Consider the following 26675-nt stretch of genomic DNA (forward strand, 5'->3'; position numbering starts at 1 on the left):
GTAATATTATTTGTGTATATGAGTAAACTATCTTTATACACAGTTCAAAGTATTAGACGATGTTTAGTCTTATTTATTGGTATAAATTCGTGTAGGTAATTGGTATTGATCAATTAATTATATTACATACAGTATTTTATAAACCAAACGTATAAAAACTACAAGCAATTAACCTCTTAACGCTCATACCTGAGTCTGACTGCTTTGAAAAATGATATTTGTTTAATTTAACGGTTTAAGGGATAACAATACTTGTTTTTCTTCAAATTATACGTTAGATACAACATTGTAATTAACAAAAATCGTATTTTTATATAGCTTAGAAACAAGTCCAATACAGAAAACTGATCATTCTTGGAAAAATATGAGCGTTAAGGGGTTAAAAATGCCAACTTAGTACCTACTTGTCAATAAGGGTTTTATTTCATTAGTGTACCGAGTAACTATGCTTTATTTTATCAAAACAAAACTTTAAAAAATTTGTGTACGCAAAAAAAATTTCAAATCATACTGAAAAAATTATATTTAATTACAGGGGTCAATTATAATCGTTTTTGGTCATTACACATACCCCCGAAATCTTACGCACTTTCGAGAAAAAAATTCCTTACCGAAAATCTAATTTGGCGCCTAAATTTTTCGACGAAAGAAAAAACTTCAAATCGTTCTCGAAAAATTATTTTGGGCAGCGGGGGTTAGTTACAATCATTTTTGGTGAATAGACACACCCCCGAAATCCTACGCGATTTCGAGAAAAAAATTCTTATTTTATTTGGTTTTCACTTTTTTCAAGAACGATCGTTGCCTCTATCGACGCCATACTTATGTGGATTGTTTACATAATTATTAATTACATATAATAATCATCCCAGATCTCTTGTTATTTGTCGATTACTATATCCACTTTTTGTAATTGCTTGTACTTAACCTCTTTCAAAGTCTGTTAATCTTTTTGCCTTTAAACATATTGGATACAGATTATTGCAGTATAAATTTAATCGCTCAGAATTATGAAAATTAATCACTGAATGTGTTTAAAGTTCATGAATTTCAGTCAATCAGTTGTAACTAGCGTCTTCAAACAGTCCTCAGATTATAAGACTATCGTATTTATCTTTCTTTTGTTCTGATATGTGAAGAAAAATTCAGCTCAACCGTTTAATCACTATTCTGAAGACTATAGTACTTACGATTACACGTATACGAGCAAGTTAATGATATATTAACAAAAAAGTTCCCAAAATCCCAGATAAAAAGTTACCAATTGACGATTAATCATAAAAAACCAACTAATTATTAAAAACCATTGTTTGCTACAATTTTATATTAAATAAATCACTTTTTATCGATGTCTGCATCGCAATCTTGCGAGTTACATTTTCTATTTAAACTTACCTTCACTTTTTTGGCAGAATACTGTAATTATTTATCTCTAAAATAACTAGATTGAAACATTGTGCTATTGAATTTCATTAGTAGAACCTTAATGCCTACATGCGAACATCGTTTGTTATATAATGTTAACAAATGGTAGAAATGATCAAGTATATGTGATATGGGTGTAATGTTAATAAAATCTTGCATAAATTTCCAACCCCGTTTTTCCCCAACTATCAAGGATCTCTTGTAAACAATATTTAAAACGTTTAAAATAAAAATAGTCGAAATTGGTAACTGTACTTTGTATCGTTTTATTTCATACACAATTTCTGCAATAAATTAACATAAAATAACTTCTGGTGAAACAGAAGTATTAACAAAACGTAAGCAACTCGCATGCTCGATTTCTCTATACAGGGTGTTCGGCCACCCCTGGGAAAAATTTTAATGGGGGATTCTAGAGGCCAAAATAAGACGAAAATCAAGAATACCAATTTGTTGATGGAGGCTTCGTTAAAAAGTTATTAACAATTAAATCCAAAAATTTCAAATCGTTTTGGAAAAATTATTTTCGGTTGCAGGGGTCAATTACAATAATTTTTTGTGAATAGACATATCCCCGAAATCCTGCGCATTTTCGAGAAAAAAATTCAGTACAGGCGGAACTTTAAACGTTAATAACTATTTAACGAAGCCTCCATCGACAAATTGGTATTCTTGATTTTCGTCTTATTGTGGCCTCTAGAATCCCCCATTAAAATTTTTCCCAGGGGTGGCCGAACACCCTGTATAAATTGAAATATCGGAATTCGTAAATCCCACGCAGAAGTAGTAATAAAAATTTCAGTATATACCATCAAATGAAAATATATTTCTCCCATAAAATATAACAATTTTTACATAATGAAAACAAAATAAAAACTAAGATAAATTACCTTCTCGTAATTAATTTTACAAAATAAAATTAAATCGTGCGTTCTCTTCTCTATAATCGTATAAATAGGATTAAGGATTGTTGCTGTATGCAAAAAGGATCATCGTGTTCCGAGGTGAATGTTGTACCATGCGTCAATACTACTGTCACAAACTGCGTTTATTTTTATCATTAATGTATATTATTTATTATAAATAAGTTAGAAACATTGATTTCATTTTGGGCTTGGTAGGTGTTTACATTTTATACACACAGAAAGAATACCCAACATATTATGCTTTCAGAAAAATGTATACTTTTGACAAAAAATGATTTACAAATGAACTATAGCCACAAGTTTCCACAACACTCGTTCGTTCTCAAATCGGGCGATAGAAAGCCCGACGTGTTTGTCTCAACCGATTTTTCTATGTGTTTTTTTTTATTAAAATGTGTTTCATGCATGCTGCACACCACGGATCATTCTCACGCTCTTGCTCACTTTCTCTCTCTTTCATACTCTCTCTCTCTCTCTACCCCTCCCTCTCACTTGTACTATCATTTTTTCTCACTAGCATCGTTTTGCACTTGAAATACGCATTTGTGTACCCTCCCGCGCAGCCATCCGTTCACTTAAATCACACACTCTCACTGAAAACCAAGCAGTATTATTATTAATATTATTATTATTATTACTATTATTAATATTATTATTATTATTCAATATTATTTGTTATTATCTCTTAATATTATATTTTATCCAATGTATTTATATATATATTTTTTTTTCTTTTTTCTTTCATATAAACTCAGTGTTTTAACCGAAGGTAGGTATGACATATGGCTGCCCAATGTGCGTGCAGTGTTAGCACTGTCAGAGTTAGACATTCAGATAGCATGCATACAAATGTCACACTCCGCGTTACAAATCCGAGCAACACCGGTTGGAGTTTATTGTGCGTGTACTCTCTCTGGGGGGGGGGGGGGGGGGGGGGGTACGTGCTGTTTCTACCACCCTTCGTACAAATGTTCTTACAGGGAAACACTGGAAAGATGGCAGAAACGGGTAGTTAGTCGATTCGTTAGAGAATACGAGCAAATGGGCAGCGCGCTAGCTACCATGAGCGAGCGCAGGCAGTGAGCAGGTCATACATACGTACACTGTAATGTGGATACAATGCATGCCAGGGTCATAAGTTTTTTTCAACCGTGTCCCTTGCTACGCATACGCTGTGCCAACAAGCGAGGGCTGGATGAAAGGAAAAGCCATCGTTATGATTAAGATTCTTATGTCACTTATAAATCGTAAGATTATAGTTTGCATGGCATGAGATCGCAGCCCTCACGTTCTGTACACAGCCTATGGAGAAGAGAGATGGCAGAGAAACGTGCGATCTCTCGTCCCCTAATTACCTAAAGTCACATCGAACAGATGTCGTTCTCTAATAATTTCTTAATATTGAAGGGGGATAAAGTTTCCTTCTTGCTGGTTTTATCTTGCTCTCTTTTGATGCTAACCTATGTTTCATTTTCATATATTATATATAACAATATTTATACGATGAGTTATGAATTTGAGTCACATGCAGAGAAAACTTTTATTCGCTTCTGGCACAGATTTTTTAAAAAACGAAATTAAACACTTTGGCTTTCGCATCTAAGAAGGGACTGGGAATAAAAACACCACACTAGTAAATGGCACTAGAATTGCTCTCACTTGTGTCACCGACTACTCTGTGATTAAAAAGCATTTGTCCTTCTTCGCTTCGGTTTCTTGCTGAGATCTCTCGACTTGAGACATAACACTTGGACAGACATTGTACGGCATGGCTGCACTCTATCTTATATGCTTATTTACGTGTTGTTTGTGGTATTGTTATATAAAAATCAGATGATTACGCAGTCAGCCAGGCATGATTGACTAAACTAATCTATAAAAAGGTAACAAATTCAACAAACAGAGTATGAAACTAAATCAATTTGTTGGTATTGACAGTGAAAAGGTTAGGAAAGAACGTATAACGCTCTGATTTAGGTCCATGTTTTCTCATCGCTGTTACCTCCGCCATAAATTTTACTAATCGATAGTTGGTACACTTGTAATGGAGCAGCGACAATATGCTGATGGCACCACAAGTTATTGTTTATTTTCTGCCTTTCTCTTATTCCTCTCCATTTGTAGCTAAACAGAGTTCACTGATACCTTGGTCAGGGTATAAGAAAAATTTTTTAGTCCATTCTGAGTTTTTACGTATTGCCATCTAAACCAGATTGTATTCTTTTAAGTTAGATTGTAGAATGGTGTCCTTTACTGCTGCAAATACAAATCTGATGTTTTCTGTGTCTGTAAGAGAACAAAATTGCGAACATTTAACATTTTTATACGAGACTAAACACATGTGTATATCATAACTTTCATACATAAATGTATGCATCTGGGTTCAATGGAAATTTTAAAAAATTTCTTCTCTTTAAGAGGATAAGAAGCTCAGAAGGAATTAAACGTTCTAAAGAAACTACAAAAAATTGTACAGAGTAGTTCTTGAGAGGTCTTAATTTTAACAGATTTTTTTTTAAAAATACATAGAAATACAAGAGCCAAAATCTAATTTCCATTGAATCTGTCGACTTGGATGCATTGATTTTTGTCTGAAAACTGTGATAATATGAACATTGAATCGGTTAAGAAACATTTAAAAAGCATTTTAATAATTGAAATTTTACATTGAACAATAACTTTATAACAGATGCACTTACCATCGATTAAAAGATCAGAATAAGCTGAAGTTGAAACACATGCAAACACATGCAATCATTGTTTTGTATGCATGAAAATTCGAAAGAACACCAGGATACAGAGTACACTTTTTATGGGAAATATCGAAGACTTAATTATACCGTGTAACGATGTATTTAAATTAAACAACCGAAGCACATTAATTTATAACAATTTTTTTTTTATCCTTAAAATTATCAACTAAACGCAATAAATCATAGATGTCAGAATTAGTCGCAGAGGTTTTACAAAAGTATGTACAAAAAAAGAAAAGCACCAAGTATGTTGACAGATATCGTTCGAATTGCTTTTAAATTATTTGTAATTTTGCAAAAGTGTCTACTGTGTGAGCTCCATGTCCCTATGAATATGAAATGTAATGTTACTTATTGTATACACTTAACTGTGCTTTTGTTGGTAGATAAAGGCAAATATGTTGATAAAAGAATGTATACATGCACAGATTATAAATACATACTTATAACTCTTGCCAACTATTTTCTGAGCAAAATAAAGTTTCAGTTTAATTTAATTTCGACAATTAAGAAATTATCAAATTACTCAACAATGTGCAAATAAATAAGATCTATGTAATGCATGCATTAAAACTTTGTGCAGAGCATAATATTTCGTCCAATTACTTTATAAGATTGGCACTTATCGATTAGAATTAAGTACACTTACAAGACTGACTGTACTAATTTAATCGTGTTTCAAATCTTACGTTACAATCGTTGCATTAACCGAATAAAAATATTTTGGCATAGCACAATAATAATTAGACTATTCAAACTAGAATATGGAATCTATATAGCTAATAAAGCTAAATATTTTCTTTTTATCGTATTTTTTTTTTTTTTTTTTTTTTTAATTTATGATGGATGCATTTGTTAAAACGATTTATGCGTAAATGATATTATCAGATTGGCAGTCTTGACATCTTGCACAGAAAATCGGATAGTCCAGTTTTACTTTTGATTTACCAATGAACCATTACACACAGACATGAACTTCGTAAAAAAACCTGTGTACATTCTCGATAAAAGTAAATACAATATGCATGTAGTGTTATCTAAAGATCATGTATAAATGCAAAAATTGTCCACAATCACATTAGGCAAGATTAAATTCTTTAAGCGCAGTTTGCATAATCGTATCTTTAACAGCACAGAATACAAGCTTGATGTTTTCAGTGTCTGATGGTTAAATCCATAAATGCAGCATGCAATAATAAATCACATGTATTATCGTTAGTAAATGTTGGCTTCGAACATGGAAAATCAATCTAATTTTTAATGAATGAATTTAAAGATTCAAGTTTGCTTTTTACAACGACCTCTGTATGTATAAATTGACGTGCAATTTTGTTCGCCATTTTTAATACTGCAATATCCAACGATCGTAACACCTGTTACATTCGTACAAAATGAAAAATGTATTTTTATTAAAATACACGTTAATACATAAATATATACAATATTATATATACATTTGGGAAAAATTTTAATGGGGGATTCTAGGGTCCAAAATAAGACGAAAATCAAGAATACCGATTTGTTGATCGAGGCTTCGTTAAAAAGTTATTAACGTGTAAAGTTCCGCGTGTAGAACGGCGCGTGATAGTGATTCTCACAGTCTTACTTTAAACGTTAATAACTTTTTAACGAAGTCTCAATCAACAAATTGGTATTCTTGATTTTCGTCTTATTTTGGTCTCTAGAATCCCCCATTAAAATTTTTCCCAGATCACCCTATATAATAGATTGATTTTCCTGTAATAAATAATATTATTACAAAAATTACCTTATGTACCCTGTTTTGGGGACAGAAGCAGCATGCGGATTAACTTGCCAACATACGTAATATTTAAAAGGAAACAAATGCACATTACCGTCGATTACTAGCAACCTACCTGTGGCACACGTGAAGTGTGAATAAATTATCTTCTCCGTGTCTGGATTCAAATCGACAAACATCCTCAAAATGAATTCTCTAGCAGCTAGGGCACTTCTGGGTTGCCCTGCGAAATATACAAGCGAGCATACGAATTGACGTGGCTCCTACTTTCGAAAGAAGCATACAATCTCAGTATTTTTCTCGTAATTAAATTGTCAGTAGGATATTATTTAGGATTCGATTGTGTCCAAGTCAAATACTGATTAGTACTGATAGCATTAAATTAAAAGATTTATACTACCTATAACAAAGGCACTTTATGAAAATGTAAAAGAAAACTATGATCGAGCTCGATCGTTCCAATGTGATACATAAATTACTATATATCTTAAAATTATACATAAGAGTTAGAAAATTGGAACGATTGTATTGTTTTAGCCACTGGGAATAACAACAATTTTATTTCCCTCTGTTATCGATTCTGGACTGTTCTAATGTAAATCCAATAAATGTTGCAAGGACGAATGGTTGAATTAGATTCGTTAACTCTGAAAGAAGCCTTGCATAAACTTTACAAAGTAGATAAATCTCTTATGTAAGTTTTTTTGATATAGACGTACACGCTATTGGATTATTATAACATGTGTATTTTAACGGCTGTGCAGGTTTACAAAAAGCTAAGAAACGTTTACTTAAAATTCTCTGAGAGTCAATCGCAAAATAAACGAGAACTAGTATGGATTTTTTACATATGTACATCGATTCTATATTGCTGGTATCGTTATTATTTATTATAGATGGATCGTGTAAAATGTAAACTGAAACACGAATAATAGCTTTCCTATGGTAGGGTAAGGGTTAAGCTTTAGGAATGCAGTTACAATTTTATGATTGATTACTGGATTGATTTAGAATGTTCTCTACAAAAATCTACAATTTTTGCCAGGATGTGTTGTACTTGAACAGACCTGTCGCACACGTAAAGTGAGAGTAGCACATGCGGTCAGGATCAGGATTCGAACTGAGATAAACCTTTAAGATGAATTCCCTGGCTGGTACATCTTGCTGTTTAGGGCCTATACCATAAAACTTATTGATTTACTAGTAACAAAACGAACAGTACATTCCAAAATAATGCAAAATAATTATTAACCTGATCCTCTGAATAGTTACTGAACATTTATTTAAACTGTGTTTCATCCTTCGCCTATCTCACAAGGGGATACAAGTTACAACTAAAACTCTTTCATATAATAAAATAAAGATTCTAAATATTTTCATCGACTTTAGAAAGAACAAATCTTTTTGTCAATCGTAATTTCCAGAACCTGTTTATTCGTTAAATTAATTTCTAAATCATCAAAGTGCTATAACGTTGATAAATTAAGAATAATTAACACGTACAATATATTAGGTTGGCCATGAAGTAAATAGAAAATAATTTATCAAATCTTTGTCCATCGAGAGAATTTCTCAAACGGCAAAACAAATGAAAACTTTTTATTTAAAATAAAAACGCCATTTGTAGTTTGCGTTTTTTTCTTCATTTTTTAAAATACGATATCATAATATGCCAAAAATGGTCTTTTTAGATGCCCATTTTTAAAGTTATGCTAGAACTGTAAAACAAATCTTCAAACTTTTTAGTTATAATACAGAGTGTTCGGTTACTTATGGGAAAAATTTTAATGGGGGATTCTAGAGGCCAAAATAAGACGAAAATCAAGAATACTAATTTATTGATGGAGGCTTTGTTACAAAGTTATTAACGTTTAAAGTTCCGCCTGTAGAACGGCGCGTGATAGTGGTTCTCACAGGCGGACCTTTAAACGTTAATAACTTTTTGACGAAGACTCAATCAAAAAATTGATATTCTTGATTTTCGTCTTATTTTGGCCTCTAGAATCTCCCATTAAAATTTTTCCCAGGGGTGGCTGAATACCCTATATATGTTGAATGTTAGCTACGGAACAACCGTGTTCCTTGATCATGCTTTCTGGTCAACCCAAGATATTTTATCGTTGTGCAACATTAAAAATTAATAAGACTACCGATACGAGTCTCATTAACAGTGTCGTTTTCAAAATTAATGCTGTTTGTGTACTCACCATCGTATTCAGGAAAATAGTCAACAAGATGGGAATACATAATCTTCTCTTCGAGCAGATCTTTTTTGTTTAGGAACAAAATAACAGAGGAGTGTTGAAACCAAGGATATGTAATAATTGTTTTGAACAATGCCTTACTTTCTTCCATTCGATTCTGAAAACATCAAATGTAATTTTCAGTATTTGCACACATTTGTAAAATTATGCTTTAAGTATTTTGATTATATTTACCTCATTTTCCGACTCAAATAAGATTTGATCATATTCACTTAAAGCTACTAAAAAGATAATGGAGGTGACATTTTCGAAACAATGAATCCACTTTCTTCTTTCTGATCTCTGTCCACCAACATCTACCATCCTGTAAAATACATTGATATAAGTATTATTGAATATTTATTAACATTTTTTTTTCTTCGTATATTTGCTACATGTTAATAAAACGAATCTGCATATTTTTATATTACTTTTCTCATTACTCAATGCAATTTGCAAGTAATCACTACTATTTTACATAACAGTAAAATTGATTCACTAAAGGAGTATTAATTAAAAATAGTGATATGTACAAAACTTTATTATGTGAATATTGCATGAAAAACATGCAAACAATAAGCTGTTCAAAGCAAAAGAAGAGTATGTATATAAAATTCGAATAAACGGAGAGAAAGAAAACAAGTCAGTATAATGTAGCAAATAGCATAATCCTTGAATAACCAGTTATTTATATATTCGCTCGTTTCATAGAATTATTCTAAGACTTAAATTATAGTCGCTACCTACATTGTGTTGTAACTACTTTCTACTGCTATTGTAACTACAGCCTCGTGGCTTCTAAGTTATGTACGAATAATAAATACGCATATCGGGATACTATTGCAACAAATTACTAAAAAACTAAATTTGAGAAAACATGATAGAAATCATTGTTAATACAAGTAAATAGCATTGTAACTATATACAGGGTGCGTCGGGAATCGCGGTACAATATTAAAGAACACGATTCTTCGTATAAAAATAAATGGAAAATTTTCAATAAAAATTTTTTATGCGAGGCTTCGTTTACGAGAAAATTCCTTGAATATAATTTTAGCATCCTCATATGCCTCATTTTTTTGTATAGAATGCCATTATAGAAAATTATTCATATCAAATCGATCGATAAATTGTCTTCAAAAACGACTAACAGTTCAACAAGTTAAATTAAAACAAATGAATTGGAAATTTTAATTTCCATTCATAATTAATAAAGTTTGTAATGAAAATATAATAATACTGAAATTTTTATGTTTGTTTAATAATAAAAGTACACAGAACTGATATTTGAATATTTATAAAATGTTGAATTTAAAAATTTTCGATCAGAAAATAGTAAGAGGGTTTTCAGTGTTAATAAATTACAAAATACACTTGTGCTATAATTAGTTTATTAAATGATAAATTACTGATAATCGATCTTTTTTATTATACAGGGTGTTCAGCCACCCCTGGAAAAAATTTTAATGGGGAATTCTAGAGGCCAAAATAAGACGAAAATCAAGAATATCAATTTGTAGATGGAGGCTTTGTTAAAAAGTTATTAACGTTTAAAGTTCCGCCTCTTCTCGAATTTTTTTCTCGAAAATGAGTGGGATTTCGAGGGTAGGTGTATTCACCAAAAATGATTGTAATTGACCCCCGCAACCTACCATAATTTTTCCAGACCGATTTGAAAATTTTTTGCTAGTCCAAAAAATTTAGGCATCTACTCGAATTTTTTTCTCGAAAATGAGTGGGATTTCGAGGGTATGTCTATTCACCAAAAATGATTGTAATTGACCCCCGCAACCAAAAATAATTTTTCCAAAACGATTCCAAATTTTTTAATTTTGTCGAAAAATTTAGGCACCTTCTCGAATTTTTTTCTCGGAAGTGTGTAGGATTTTGGGGGTATGTGTATTCACCAAAAATGATTGAAATTGACCCCTCCAACTAAAAATAATTTTTCCAGAAAGATTTGAAATTTTTGAAATTTGTCGAAAAATTTCACACCTTCTCGAATTTTTTTCTCGAAAATGGGTTGGATTTCGGGGGTATGTCTATTCACCAAAAATGATTGAAATTGACCCCTCCAACTAAAAATAATTTTTTCAGAAAGATTTGACATTTTTGAATTTAATTTTTTAATAACTTTTTAACGAAGCCTCCATCAACAAATTGGTATTCTTGATTTTCGTCTTATTTTGGCCTCTAGAATCCCTCATTAAAATTTTTCCCAGGGGTGGCTGAATACCCTGTATACAGAGTTTTAAAATGGTTACTAAGATTTAATTTGATCTTTTATATATTTCATAATTGATCTTAATATTTTTCATGGTATTTGATCGTATCAATTGCAGAATCCTATATGCATAAACAAATGTAATCATGTGCACATACAAGTAAATAACAATAATTTAAAGTGTTTATTTGAAAAATTTTAATATGTTTAACAAATTTTCAAAATAGATTTTCTCAAAGCTAAAGCCTCGTCTTATGAAAAAGTTTTATTTCAAATATTCGACTCGCTTTTGCACGAAAAATCATCCTCTTTTTGGTTATACCATGATTTTTAGTCGCACCCTGTATAAACAGAAGAACTAAGATAATTATAAATATAAAATAGAGTATATTTCACGTATATTTAAATGTACGTGCAGCAGGCCTGGGCGTTTTTCGAAATACATTATTTCAAGTTCAATTTTCAGAGTTATTTGAAAAGCAATTCATTTCAAAATGACGCCATTATTTCATACGTTATCACTAAAAAATTAAATCGAAGTAGAGAAATTATTGAATAAATTTTAATAATCAACGTTTAAAAAACTACACAAACTAAATTGAGAAATCTTCAAAACGCGTGAAATTAAAGTAACATCCTTATTTTAATTCGTTATTTCAGAACGTTGACATTAATTTCGAAATTTGAACAAATCCGTTATCACCGAGTACCTAAAATCCGAACAAAGAAATTATCGAATTAATTAAAAAAGAAAAAGTAGCGTTGCAATTTGTTATTGTATCCTGAACCTCGAAATTTACAATATTTAAAAAAAAAATACACGAATTAAAATGGGAGATCACCCGAGCACGTTTAATTAAATACGTACATTTGAAAATACGTGAAATGCTTCACGGGTACACGTGCACTTAATATAATTCGCTATAATACCATAGTACGTGTACATTTTACGTCGTAACCCAGGATTTCTAGTAAAAAAAAAATTAAACGAAACTTTAACTCGTATTTAAACCACGCAGGAATATATCTATTTACGATCCAACGTCCCAAAAAGTTAGTACGGAATTTACTTCTAAAAAGTACAGTTCAAGTTCAAGTAATGTGTGTTAGTACCTAAATATGATGGAGTCCAGATCAAACGGATATTCTATAATGCCAGTAGTAGGAGCTCGAGCCCGAAGAATGTCTTGTTCAGTAGGAAGGAAGTCGGGTTTTTCGATACGCTCTAGGTCACTAAGATAACTGCAAAACAAACGAAGCCACAGTCTGATAGTGCATGCCATGCATGTATTAAAGGTGATTATGAGGAGAGGAATATCGCGCAAAAACATCTCGCATGCTCGCCGTCCCTGAAAGAATTTTTGATAATGCGAACTTCATTGATTTGTCCCTTTACATTTCATGACACACGAACCGAACGCTAACATTGCTTCGCGAATTATATAATCGACTAAGATAAGAGTGTGGAAGCTTCTTTGAAAGAAAAAATATATGTGTCGTTGCAACAGATTCTGTCTCTCGAGTAGCCACGAAATTATCGCTGCGCCATCTACGGAATGCGTCGACGATGACTCGAGTTACCGATAATCTGCAGAAGCGGAAAAGTTCATGTTTCTTTATAGGTTTCCTTATTAGTAAACTGCGAATATTTATGCATTCATGGGAAATTTTAATTTTCAACAAACTACGTAATGCTGTTGATATGCAAATATATATGAAATACTTGAAGTATACGAATTATTATATTTAGAGGTTAGGTCGACCCTCTACGAACCTCCCATTGCGTTAATTTTATTAATAGAAATATGAATTTGCATAAAGATACGCAGTCTTCTTATTAGTAACAGTTAAAACTAATTTCGATTGTCACAACAAACAAATAATAGTATCGAAGCAGATCGTGTATAAAAACGTGTAATAAAAATTGATAAATTACGTATGCTATTTGAGAATCATTTTACATTTTATTTTGCTTATACGAAACCCTCATAACATGCCTTTTACATTATTCTCATTGGACATGTTCATTTACGTGTAAAATAAATTCTCTGCACTTTTTGAAACAATAGTAGGAGCTTTAATTAAAAACAGAATTTCCATGTTTGTATAACTATTTTCTCTATTGGAATAATTATCAAATAAGCATCCAACATGCCATGATCTCCCCTAAAAGAAGCTACAGTATGTATTCTTTCACTAAACGCACCCCCCTACCCCTTTGCCCCGATTGTACAGCCATCTTGCTTGGTTCCAGTGAAGTTCGACTCGCCTTTGATGAGAACCGAGGACTTTAAATCGACAATCGACGCAGTGATACAAGATTAAGACTTTTTATTTATATTATTTTCCGTAATGAATTTTTATTTCGATACATTGGTCAAATTTCTCTGATTAAAACGAGACCAAACACGACATATATACTTGCTCAGAAACAATCTATTTCTCTAATTCTTAACTGACAAACGTTAAGTGAAAATGATCGAAATTTTATCATGTTCGGTCCCACTTTAATCGAAACAATTTTACTGATACGTTGAACGAATTACCATCAGAAAGAATGGAAGAATAAGTTTTAATTTTGCGTCTTCTCTCCTTTTCTACGACGGCGGAGGTTAAACGAGGCTCGAGTTGCGCGCCGCCAACGGAAAGATACCGTACTTGAAAGGAAATATTTCCTCCCTTTGCGATGCAAAAAATTCCACAGAATTATGAAATATTCTTTTTCTTGTTTCGTGTGCCATAAAAGCGGGCGAATCGATGAAATTTATACGATATCGGTATAGGGACGAAAACGAAACGTAAACAAGTGATGATTTTCATGTACAAAGTGAAGTTTGGTGAGTCACAACGGATGCAGGCACGATGCAGAAAGAGTCCGATGTAAGTAGTACACAGGCACAGGCAGCTTCCCCCTTTCTTTGCACGACGAGACGTACCTAAATCGAATCTCTTCCAAGTCAAAAGGATATTCAATTATACCAGTAGTGGGCACTCTCACACGAAGAATGTCCTGTTCTGTGGGGAGGTAGTTTGGTGCCGCGACTCGATCTATCTCCATTAGGTAACTGAAACATCATGTTCTCAATGCCTGATACGCGAGGGAAAGCATAGCACTCCCGAAATATAACCTCGTATAAAGAACGAATATCAAACAGGACGTGGAACAATCATAGACAAATACATATGGGTAAACATTGGGAACGACTTTAAAATTTTTCCGTCGTCGAACAAATTATGAACGCTTAAGGGGGTATTTTACTCTAAAACGCAATTTTTTAGCAATTCAAAGTTTTTTAGACGAAACGGTCAAGTATTTTTCTATTATCAACACATACATTTGGATTTATATTCGAAGAATGTCTAGAATTTTTTCATATAGAAAAATATTTTATATTTTAGAGGTTATGATAACCTTTGCCACGATTCCGGTCGTTTTGCTCATCAAACGTGGAAAAACCACAAAGCATGTTATTGTTAGAACTATAATAATAAAAAAATAGATATTTGGCGCACTTTAAATTCAAAAAATCTGGTTTCTGTGTTTTTCTTTTTGTCTTCAACGTGTTAAAATATTTGTACTGAAGATTGCTTTCAAATCTATCGTCAATCGATCCAAGAGAACTTAAGATATCATGGCAACCATTTTGAAAAATTTGGTTTCGAGAAAAATATTCTCGAGGATATATACTTATAGAAAATTAAATATAGAAAAATTGATTTTTCTTAAGGTCCCAGTGTTAAGGGTTAAATACACCCCTAAAGGAGCTTTCTACTGTAAATATATGGAAAATCCAGTCTCCCAAACTCCTCATTTCGTTCATATTTTTTGAGTCTATGAAAATAATAAAAAACTTTAAACACGTTTTTCTCAGAATTATACAAAGTGTTCGGTCAACCCAGGGAAAAATTTTAATGGGAGATACTAGAGGCCAAAATAAGACGAAAATCAAGGATACTAATTTGTTGGTTGAAGCTTCGTTAAAAAGTTACAGAAACATTTCCGGCCACACAGTATATTTCCGCTAAAGAATTTTTTTCTCGAAAATGCGTAGGATTTCGGGAATATGTCTAATGACCAAAAATGATTATAATTGACCCCCTCAACTGAAAATAATTTTTTCAGAACGATTTGAAATTTTTTAATTTTATCGAAAAATCTGTCCACCTTGCTGAATTTTTTTCTCGAAACTGCAAAGGATTTCGGGGATATGTCTAATGACCAAAAATGATTGTAATTGACCCCCTTAACCGAAAATAATTTTTCCAGAACGATTTGAAATTTTTTAATTTCGTCGAAAAATTTAGGCACCTACTCGAATTTTTTTCTCGAAACTGCGAAGGATTTCGGGGATATGTCTAATGACCAAAAATGATTGTAATTGACCCCCTTAACCGAAAATAATTTTTCCAGAACGATTTGAAATTTTTTAATTTCGTCGAAAAATTTAGGCACCTACTCGAATTTTTTTCTCGAAACTGCGAAGGATTTCGGGGATATGTCTAATGACCAAAAATGATTATAATTGACCCCTGAAACAGAAAATAATTTTTTTAGAATGATTTGAAAAATTTTGTTTTCGCCGAAAAATTTCACACCTTGAATTTTTTTTTCGAAAGTGGGTAGGATTTTGGAGGTATGTGTATTCACCAAAAATGATTGTAATTGAGCCCCGCAACCGAAAATAATTTTTCCGTGAATGATTTGAAATTTTTTAATTTAATTGTTAATAACTTTTTAACGAAGCCTCCATCAACAAATTGGTATTCTTGATTTTCGTCTTATTTTAGCCTCTAGAGTCTCCCATTAAAATTTTTCTCAGGGGTGGCCGAACACCCTGTATGTATACAGATGAATGTTATCCAAATTATGTCGTGTTCGATCTCGTTTTAATTAAAAGAACGTCATGAATGTATTAAAAAAAAAGTTACAAAAAAAAGCAATGAATAAAAATGTTTTACTATCTTTTTTTACGTTCGACTGTACGGCGAGACGCGAAGAACACAGACCCCCTTCGATAAATGTGCCCCTTCGGGCCCGAGTAACGCGAGAGGGCGTTGTACTTTTCGTATTGGTCACCGCTGGAGAGTGCAATTAGGCGACCTATCGTTCAAGCGGGCCACCCTGTAGCGTGTTTTTTTCTAGAATGATGGCAATTCGAAGATATTCGTAAGTCTCCTGAAGAATCCATAAACGTATGTGCGTGCTCCTCTTACATCGTTCGTATCGAATCTGCACCCCGCGTACACATGTTCGAGAATCGGTTCGGCCAGCCGACGCATTGGAACTTACGTCAGCGACAAAATACAACCGTACAGTACTATCGAGTGTAAAATTCGTACCAAAGAAAGAGTAAAAAAAAAAAAGTAAAGAAAAAGAAAGACAAAAAATGGTATGCTCTCCTCAAAGGAAATACGCAGCGAGAAACATCGAACGGGACTACTTACTATTTAGCGGAGTCTGTGAGCTGATATTCTCGCCTGCGATCGTAACACTCCTGGATGCCAGAATCTGCCCATAAATCCTTAATTGCTTCTACATATGGACTTTCGAACGTTGTAACCGTTTCGAAATCCACGACACGTACGAGTTCTGCTTTTTCCTACGGTTAAAGTGCGAACGTTGTATTCGAGTACCCGTAATTGACGGTCGCAAAAAGGGGGAACCAAGGTCGTCGATAAAGATACTCACTATATTCGTTGAATCGCCGTACTCGATCCTGAGAAGGTCCATCGCTCGAATCATGGATTGCATGGCCATGAAAATGTTCTGGTACACAAGTTTTATGAACCCCCTCTTGTCGTCGTCTGAGTACCCGGACCCGTGGATAATTCTCATCTGTTTGATAAAAGTCGATTTCCCAGATTCACCAGTACCTGTAACAACACGTTCCTATCGTTAATTACGATACTAAATTATTTAAACATTTTTATTTTGAAACTTATTTTCGACAAAACAACAGTATTCTCTCTATATAAGCGACGCTCTCGTAGCTCCAACGCTCGCCTGTAGCGCAGACGAGAAACACGATTCTTGATACTGTCCGCTGACTTGAAGTTCCGTGGCAGGAATGCGAGGACAGTAGAAGGGATACACCTATTCCCACGTACGCGTTCAACTCTGGTTCGCTATTCGTCGCGGCAGTTACACACACGTGTAGACTGCCTGAGAGCAAGGGAGCAAGACAGATGGATGGGCGGTCCGACTCCTCTTGCCCCTGGGCAGTCCCGCGGAACTTCAAGTCAGCGGACCACAGTACTATACAGAGATGACTTGGCCTAGGCGACGCCCGTCCTCACATGCATTATCATTATTGGCTGGGACGCTCACAACTACAATTCCATCGCGTGACAAAGGACGCGAACGGAACGTATAAGGACAGAGTGACGTCAGAGTGGGCCTCTATGGTGGGAATAAGGCGGCGCGAAGACCTCTCCTTGCCCTTGCCCCGTTTAGTTTGGTGGTGCCTAGCCAACAAGTCATCACTGGATAGTACTTTGTTGACGTTCACTGGAGGTGGTGAGCGTAGAAAAGAACAGCGAACACATGACAGAGAGGGACTTTCGTCCGTTAGCCTGTACAGAATCAGTATTCTAGTTTCGACCTCCGCGTCTCTTGATAGAGGGCGCGGTATGACATACTGATTCGGTATAAGATAACGTAAACACCGTCTGTGTTTCGATGCAGTGAAATGAACTGAACGATGCATGCCTTTGATTACTCATTGGTAAAGAGAATCTGGATGACGAAGATCACGAAGATGGGGATCGTGAACGAACTCATACTCACATGAACCTTAACGTATGTGTCAAATTTCGGGTCAATTTTCTAGCGAGACCAAATCAGACATGAGAAATTCTGTCTTCGTTTAGGCAGATAAGGTCTATACTAGGTCTATACTAGGTTTATACTAGGTGAAGTGTCCTCCTCGTCGCATCAACGAATATTAAAGAGACGCGAAACAGCATTTGGCCCAATAACGACTGTCAAGATGCTGAAATAGCATTAGCCCGAATTCTTAAGAATTACGAATTGTGACAGGTGTTTGATTAAGACTAGAACAGGTGTGTTTGATAGGAAGGACGGAAAAATATGTATTTCTTTTTCCCTGTTTGCCGTTTGACTTGCAAATGTTTTCATAAGAACTCATCAACTTCACAAGTAGCAGTAATAAAATGCGTCAGCTTTAACAATTGGGTGATAGAGCTGATAATAAACGCGCTAACGTGTCTAAAAATGGCTCCAATTACAAAATTATAACATTGGTTTAGGAAATATTTGAATGCATGCTTGTCCTCTCATACCAAATCCGTTGCACTCGTCAGAATTCAGACCGTTGGACTGCCACCCAAACAGAAATACGACACCATGACATTCACTACCATAATATTGGGCGTCGGTGAGTCCCGACGCCTGCCCTATTCCGTCCAGATCTCGACAACAGAGAAACCAAGGCTTAAGATGGAAAGATTAAAATTTAAAATTTAAAAGTGTAAATGCAAAGCTGAGTGTAAATTAACCCAATGGGAAAAAAATAATTTGACCAAATGAGAGCGAAACAAATCGACCTTCGTCGAATAGACACTATTGGTGTTTGAAAATAAAAAAATCTCCTCTGCTACTTCCTGTTAAACACTATACCGCGAAAATGGCGAAAAATTGGTCACACGTTCGATTGTTGAAAATCTTTAAATAGCCTGCTCAAACCTACGATTCGAATACGATAGAAAATGCCTGAGCATATTTAAAAATAAAATTGACGGAGTATAGTGCTTCTCCATCGCCAGTAACTGACACGTGGCAATGGATGCAGGCAGAGTGGTCCCGTAAGTTTTAATTTCATTTCGGGGAATAAAAATAATTTGCTCAAACGGAAAATGTAAACTTTTATTGGCGACTGGCTCCTGCATCACAGCATTCCCGCGCACAGCTTACACGACAAGAGCATTTCTTACAACGAATAATACGACAGTCGTCCCACGCTCTTCTTATTCGCCTGATTTGGCCCCTTGTGATTTCTTTGTGTTCCCCAAAATGAAATTAAAACTCAAGGAACAGCGTTTCGATAAGAACGAATACAAAGCGAATCGTAAAAGGTATTTTACACGCTTGCTAATACTATACGTTCGACTATCTACGATTACGTGCATTTGCATGATTCGCGTCACTTCGCGGCAAGAAACGTCGGACGAGTTTCTTCGGTGAACACGTGGACCAAAGCCGCCTAAATCATTTTGAAACGGCGACGTGAATATGCCCGAGTTGGCCGACCTCTGCCGACCTCCGCCGTCGCTCGACAATTTCCGTGCGCCGCCTCGTGCTTCCCCGAGTCGTCCGACGAAAACGCACGAACATCCACGACGAAAAACCGAACCGGTAACCCGAAATGGGAAGGGACACCAGAGCTCCGGGAACGTGTATCGGGTCGACCCATAAGTTCGTGTTTGTTAAGAATCTCAAAACAAACGTAACACAGCCTACTATTTTAATCGATGATCCATTGGACGCGTGCAGAAGTTTTGATGGGTTTCGATACCGACGGAGAAATCGTATTATCTTATAGAAAATAATTTAATTAATCACTTATTATTCAAGATCATATAAGATCAGAAATTAAACAAATAGTTCGAATATTTTGTACTATTATATTTATTAGTATTTTCTATTGATGAGCTACATTGCTTTTTTAACAGTACGAAATTTGTAAACTATTTCTTTCATTCCTGATATTGTATGATCTTGAAGATCATACTATACAGGATGTTCGGCCACCCCTAGGAAAAATTTTCATGGGGGATTCTAGAGGCCAAAATAAGACGAAAATTAAGAATACCAATTTGTTGATAAAGGTTTTGTTAAACAGTTATTAACGTTTAAAGTTCCGACCGTACTGAATTTTTTTCTCGAAAATGCGCAAGATTTCGGGGATATGTCTATTCACCAAAAATGATTGTAATTGACCCCCGCAACCGAAAATAATTTTTCCAAAACGATTTGAAATATTTTAATTTCGTCGAAAAATTTCATACCTTCTCGAATTTTTTTCTAGAAAGTGGGTAGGATTTCGGGGGTATGTCTATTCACCAAAAATGATTGTAATTGACCCCCGCAACCGAAAATAATTTTTTTAGAATTAATTAAAAATTTTTTTTTTTCGTCGAAAAATTTAGGCACCTTTTGGTTGACGCCCTACAGAAAAGTTGTCTAATACTTTTTTGTAGGTACCCATGAGCTCTACTTCAGAAAAAAGTTTCATTGAAATATATTCACAATTGTGGGAATTATGGCTGTTTGAAAATTGGACCATTTTTATGGGGTTTTTCTCATTTTGCGGGATCAAGGACCAGCTTTTCGAATATTTTTGCGATTTGTACATATTCTCCGCCAAAATACGCGTAGTTTGCTTTTTTAAACATTAAAATCGTCCAATCCGTTCAGAAGTTATGACGTTTTAAAGATTCGCATGAAAATTCGGGCAGACATTTCTGGCCAGAAATTAGATTTTCGGTAAAGAATTTTTTTCTCGAAACTGAGTAGGATTTCGGGGGTATGTCTATTCACCAAAAATGATTGTAATTGACCCCCACAGCTAACAATATTTTTTTCAGAACGATTTGAAATATTTTAATTTCGTCGAAAAATTTCTCACCTTCTCGAATTTTTTTCTAGAAAGTGGGTAGGATTTTGGGGGTATGTGAAATGACAAAAAATGATTGTAATTGACCCCCGCAACCGAAAATAATTTTTCTAGGACGATTTGAAATTGTTGAATTTAATTGTTAATAACTTTTTAACGAAGCCTTCATCAACAAATTGGCATTCTTGATTTTCGTCTTATTATGGCCTCTAGAATCCCCTATTAAAATTTTTCCCAGGGGTGGCCGAACACCCTGTATATACTTGAATTTGTCTTGATATACATAGCATGATTATATATGCATATAGTCATTTGGTACTATACTTTCAGTCCCATCAAGTGTCAGTCACGACAGGCCTACACCTCCGAGTCCGAAAAGACTCGGGTGTGGTTAGGTCTGGGTTAATGTGAGGTTAACGTAGGCCCTACAGGATTTTAGACCAACCTCGTACAATGTTCGTTTTGTTGTTTTCGTTGATACATCTAACCCTAGTGTATTTACAATTCAACGATCTTTTTCTATAGTAGTACATACAAAGTCTAAAATTGCCCACAGTATTCTCAATTAAATATTTTTTACATATTCTTACCCTTGTACTTTTTAATAGTTGGTACTTCCAGGCTGTAACACGGTGACTCGATTTATTACGACAGGCCCGTGGAGAATAAAATTTCATTGACATACCGAGAAACGAGCGTAAAACTTTCGGTTGCCAGCATAACGTAAGGGTTAATGGTAGCCGTGGCGGCGACAAAGGAGGATGCGCAGGTGGTACGGAAAGAGAGTGAAAGAGTGGAGGGGGAACGGGTGCGCGCGCACATAGCCGGCATCGCCCTCGCGAAATCATGAATGAAAACGGGCGAACAGCCAACATTGCTGTATGCTATCTTACCGCCGCGTATGGATCTCCTCTCCCGTCTTCCTTTCGAATGCACACGAGCTTCGACTCTGCTCTCGTGCTCCCTTTTGTACGACGAAGTCTTTTGTGTCGCACGCCCCGAGAAAAGACGAATCGCTCTTACCAACACGCCCTTCTTCAACGGCGTGTTACTGTCGCGCGCAAGAAAGGCCGGTTTGAATGACGGCGTGAATGACAGAGCCGCCGACATTTTGAGAGGTTTATTTAGGCATCTAGCCGGTAACGCGTTTACCACCGGTTTAATCCACGAACGTGTAAGACTGTAAAATAAATTTCAGCGCGTAGGCTTACACGGAGAGCGTACGCGAGCGTATGTCAATTTTGGTCTTTACTGTACCCCAAGTCATTTGAATAATCAGTTCTGAAATAAAAGCTACATTTCGCCTAACTGTGATTCTCAAGAAAGACGATAATTTTATACAAAAATTATTAATAGGGTAGTCATTAGGTTTTCCATAACATCTATTACTCGTAAGTTGATGGCAAGTAGAATATAAAAAAAACTTAAATTTTTTACCCTTCTCACATAGTAATAGCAACAAATATCAGAATTTTATATTTAAAAGATGTGTGGATATTTAGCACATTTATCATAGTAAACGCAAAACATTGATGTTGCAAAACGAAGCTAGAAAAATTAAATAAACACGCATTTTATTTCACCTTTCTATCCGTTAAGGAAAATAACATATTTCATTTAAGTTACTGACGTCGAAAAGAAGGACAAAAATAGAATTTATGAGGGCAGAGATCACATCTAATGAAATGGTAATATTTTATGGCTTTATAATGTGAGAATTAAAACAAGCGAGACAAAATACAGTATTGGAAGCATTCATGTTTTATTCCTCTGGCTTTCTAACTTTTTAATTGCCACGTGAATTCGACACATTTTCCACGTTAGAATTGTTCGTTTTACATATTAACCTTGGATTTTGTTTAGAGTTTGGAATTTTTCTGGCCACAAATTGAATAATACCGAGCTAAAACGACACGGAATTTCTACACTTCATAAATAGATGTTCTACTATAAATTTTGTAAATTATTTAATTAGTAATAAACTAATAAATAAAAAGAAATATTCTACTTAAGCTTTATTCTAAAATTCAGAAGCATTTAATGATTGTACTCGCTAAAAAATGAATTTCTATAAATCGAGTGTAAAATTGATAAACAAAAATTTATGAAATATAATACACGTATACTGCAAAATAATAAAATATGAATAATACAAGTATTCGTCGTGTTATAATTGGAAAAATGGCCAAGGATAAATTTTGATAAAAAAAACTGACAACGTATAAATAACAAACTATTTCGATTTAGCATAAAATTCTTCGGCGAACTTGGGGTTCTCGATTATTAAAAAACATGGATGGAATAATTTAGTCAATAAACTATGACAACAGGAATACACTTCCTCCTATCATTCGTCGATAAAGGCATCGGATATTCTTCCGGGAATGCCTCGTTATAATTACAAAATACGCAGAAATTGAGCGTGGGCTTACATTACTCAGTAGCATACCATCCTAATAAATAGATCAGGGGCGGGGAACCTTCTGGCATCAGAAGGTCGCGTGTTGCTTCACGGGCTCCTTCTAAGGTCACATACTTCGTGTATAGTAAATTTCATAAACACAAATTAATTTCTTTATTTTAGAATCAACGAACGAATAAGCTTTTAGTACACATTTTTGTCCCCGTTTCCCCACAGTGACATTTTTCATAATTTCACGAGTATTAACTACTTAGCCAACGCTTGGTCAACCATCGTGACACACCAACCCTGGGAAAAATTTTAATGGGGGATTCTAGAGGCCAAAATAAGACGAAAATCAAGAATACCAATTTGTCGATGGAGGTTTCGTTAAAAAGTTATTAACGTTTAAAGTTTCGTCTGTGGTTTCGAAAACATACAATTAAAAGTACGGAATAATTATTTTTTGTAGTTTATGCAAACAAGATATATAATAGATATTCAAGATAAAATCACGGCGCGTGTTATCCCCTGCATACTCAAAGATGGCGCTGAGCATGCACCAAAAAGAAGAGTTTTTGGCGCTATGCAGCACGTATCGTTTATTGTGTAATCACACGTTTCGTTATGCCTTTTTCAAGTTTAATAAATAAGTTTACTTTGTGTGCTTAAATCGTTCAGTTTCATTACCTTAACCCAACAGTTTTAACGCTCGTGTGCCCCTGGCCTGAAGTGCCGATCACCGGTGGCCACCGTGGCAATCAAAGCGTTAAATTCTTGCGTGCAGAGTAGCGTGTTTTTTCTGAAACTCGACTCCAGCACTGTCTGACGAAGTAAGGCGATAGATACAACGGGAGGAAACGAGACAGACATAGCAAGTCGAGCAGCAATGGGATCCGACACTTCGAAGCGACGTCTCCGGCAAACAAAATTACCAGGTAATAAAGAAAATCCCATTTTTCGCGTACGTTTGTAAAAATAGTACAGATGGACTGTTGAGATTTTTTGTATTAAAACGAGTCCAAACACGATGTAAATCGGAGTAGTATAGAAATACATACAAATTATACATCAAAGTTACTTGTATGTACTGCTACGCTTATTCTCAATCAGGGTTGACAACCGAAGAATTACTTCTGCAATGGCTGCAGCATTCTATAGGAATTGTAAATCATTCTTTGCATTTTTGCAATAGAATAAAAGACACTTTCGTAACAATTTGTATCACGTGTCATTTCGAAAACAGACTCGATTTCGCTGTTCGATGGATGTGGAAGACAGTGGTACCACGGTAAATTGCTATGAAAGACGGGGCTGCGCGAGCCTAGAGTCCCGGTTTAAAAATAAAGGACACATCATGGAAGGGCGAGAGGAAGGAAGACAGCGAGAATGCATCGAGTGACTCACGCCGACGAGCTATGCGAAAGGAAGTTCGTTCGACCTTCTAGGCTTCTAATAAATTCCCAAACCAGATTCTCGAAATATAAATGTTCCGCGCGGGGGGAGCAGCAGCGTGGGAGGGGGAGGGCAGCGAACGTTAGAAATCGACCGCCATGATTGCTCGAGTGTACTGTCTGTTCGCTAGAAATCCATACTTTAATTTAATTGGTAGGGCTTGCGGCGGTAATAAGGAGGACGATTGGATTCGTATAATTTTAGGAAATAGAAAGACCCGAGTACGAGAACCGTAACCTACGAGGACGTATCGCGAGCATTTCAGATACATTTCTAATTAATTGATGGAATTGAAGTATCAACGACTGATTTTCGCGAGGGTCTCAACCTGACGAAAGCTCCCTATTTTTCGACTCGAAATTTTTCAATTCCATATTTTATAAATATTCAGATATAGTTTTATTATTAAACGAATATATAAATATCAATCTTAGTAAATATTGAAGTGTGTCTCACGCAACTGGAAGAAGCTATATTCGACACACGATTAGAGATACAAAATAAACGTAATTTTATCCATTTTAAAAGAACTTTATAATTTTAATTACGTTGCTCGATGTATTTTTTTTAATATATACAAAAAAAATTGTTAGATTACTCATGCCCTGAACCTAATAATTCAAGAATTATAACACTTCAATATTATTATATATACAGGGTGTTCGGCCATCCCTGGGAAAAATTTTAATGGGAGATTCTAGAGGCCAAAATAGGACGAAAATCAAGAATACTAATTTGTTGATTGAAGCTTCGTTAAAAAGTTATTAATGTTTAAAGTTCCGCCAGTACTGAATTTTTTTCTCGAAAATGCGCAAGATTTCGGGGGTATGTCTATTCACCGAAAATGATTGTAATTAACCCCTGCAACCAAAAATAATTTTTCCAGAACGATTTGAAAATTTTTTTTCTCGTCGAAAAATTTAGGCATCTACACGAATTTTTTTCTCGAAAATGAGTAGGATTACAGGGATATGTCTAATTGCCAAAAATGATTATAATTGCCCCCTGAAACCGAAAATAATTTTTCCAGAACGATTTGAAATTTTTGAATTTTGTCGAAAAAGCTGCCCACCTTCCTGAATTTTTTTCTCGAAAGTGCGAAGGATTTCGGGGATGTGTCTAATGACCAAAAATGATTGTAATTGACCCCCGCAACCGAAAATAATTTTTCCAAAAGGATTGGAAATTTTTGAATTTAATTGTTAATAACTTTTTAACGAAGCCTCTATCAACAAATTGGTATTCTTCATTTTCGTCTTATTTTGGCCTCTAGAATCCCCCATTAAAATTTTTCCCATGGTTGGCCTAACACCCTGTATATCGGCTCTACATCGATTTTGGTTATATTACTTTTACAATCGTCATTTTTCGGTTCTGTTTCGACTACGTACATTCTGAATTTGTGAAAATATTAACACACCGCATACAATATTGTATATTTCATACTTTATATCTAGTGTTAAAAATCCGACGCGAACGACAAAAATCTTAATTTTTAGTACAGCGTGCCTATTACGTAAAACTGTAATTGAAACAAAGTCGAAAAATAATAGTTAAAAGAAACCAAAAAATCTTAATCAAAACCGATATATCCATAACAGTTATGATATTCCTTCACGTGCTTATAACCGTTTCAAGAACCGAAATCAATATTATAACTGTCCCCCCTTCCTGGATCTCATCGTCTTGTCTTCGAATAATACGGTACCGGGGGTAACGAAGGAACAAGATGGCAGTGTCGGACTAGCGAAAGAGCGGAGAAACGTAGTACAATAACCGTACTATGTTCCCGTCTCCTCGTTCTGAAACGTAGTCGCACTCTGTGAGAGTGGCAATGAAGTCGGAGACGGT

The 26675-nt window shown here is 34.8% G+C and overlaps 1 protein-coding gene across 9 annotated transcripts in view; it reads right to left on the minus strand.

Annotated features, from left to right (window-relative positions):
• Positions 1–2231: 2231 nt before the first annotated feature.
• Positions 2232–26675, minus strand: part of Galphaq (G protein alpha q subunit) — a 49389-nt gene continuing 24945 nt past the window's right edge. Inside the window, exons 2-9 of one of the 9 annotated variants that reach the window (XR_013080745.1) lie at positions 17023–17207; positions 16779–16933; positions 14270–14398; positions 9305–9434; positions 9074–9227; positions 7934–8041; positions 5051–6265; positions 2232–4637 (exon numbers count right to left, since the gene is read on the minus strand). Coding sequence is in view for 4 of the 9 variants with exons in the window: in XM_076778358.1 (XP_076634473.1) it covers positions 4555–4637; positions 6982–7089; positions 9074–9227; positions 9305–9434; positions 12447–12575; positions 14270–14398; positions 16779–16933; positions 17023–17207 (1073 nt within the window). In the remaining 5 variants the exon portion in view is untranslated. Of the gene's footprint in view, positions 4638–5050; positions 8042–9073; positions 9228–9304; positions 9435–12446; positions 12576–14269; positions 14399–16778; positions 16934–17022; positions 17208–26675 lie in introns of those variants that run through there. The other 8 variants (XR_013080744.1, XM_076778358.1, XR_013080743.1 and 5 more) reach the window with 8 other exon arrangements.

This window comes from Colletes latitarsis, chromosome 11 (genome assembly GCF_051014445.1).
Source record: "Colletes latitarsis isolate SP2378_abdomen chromosome 11, iyColLati1, whole genome shotgun sequence".
NCBI classification, from domain to species: Eukaryota; Metazoa; Arthropoda; class Insecta; order Hymenoptera; family Colletidae; genus Colletes; species Colletes latitarsis.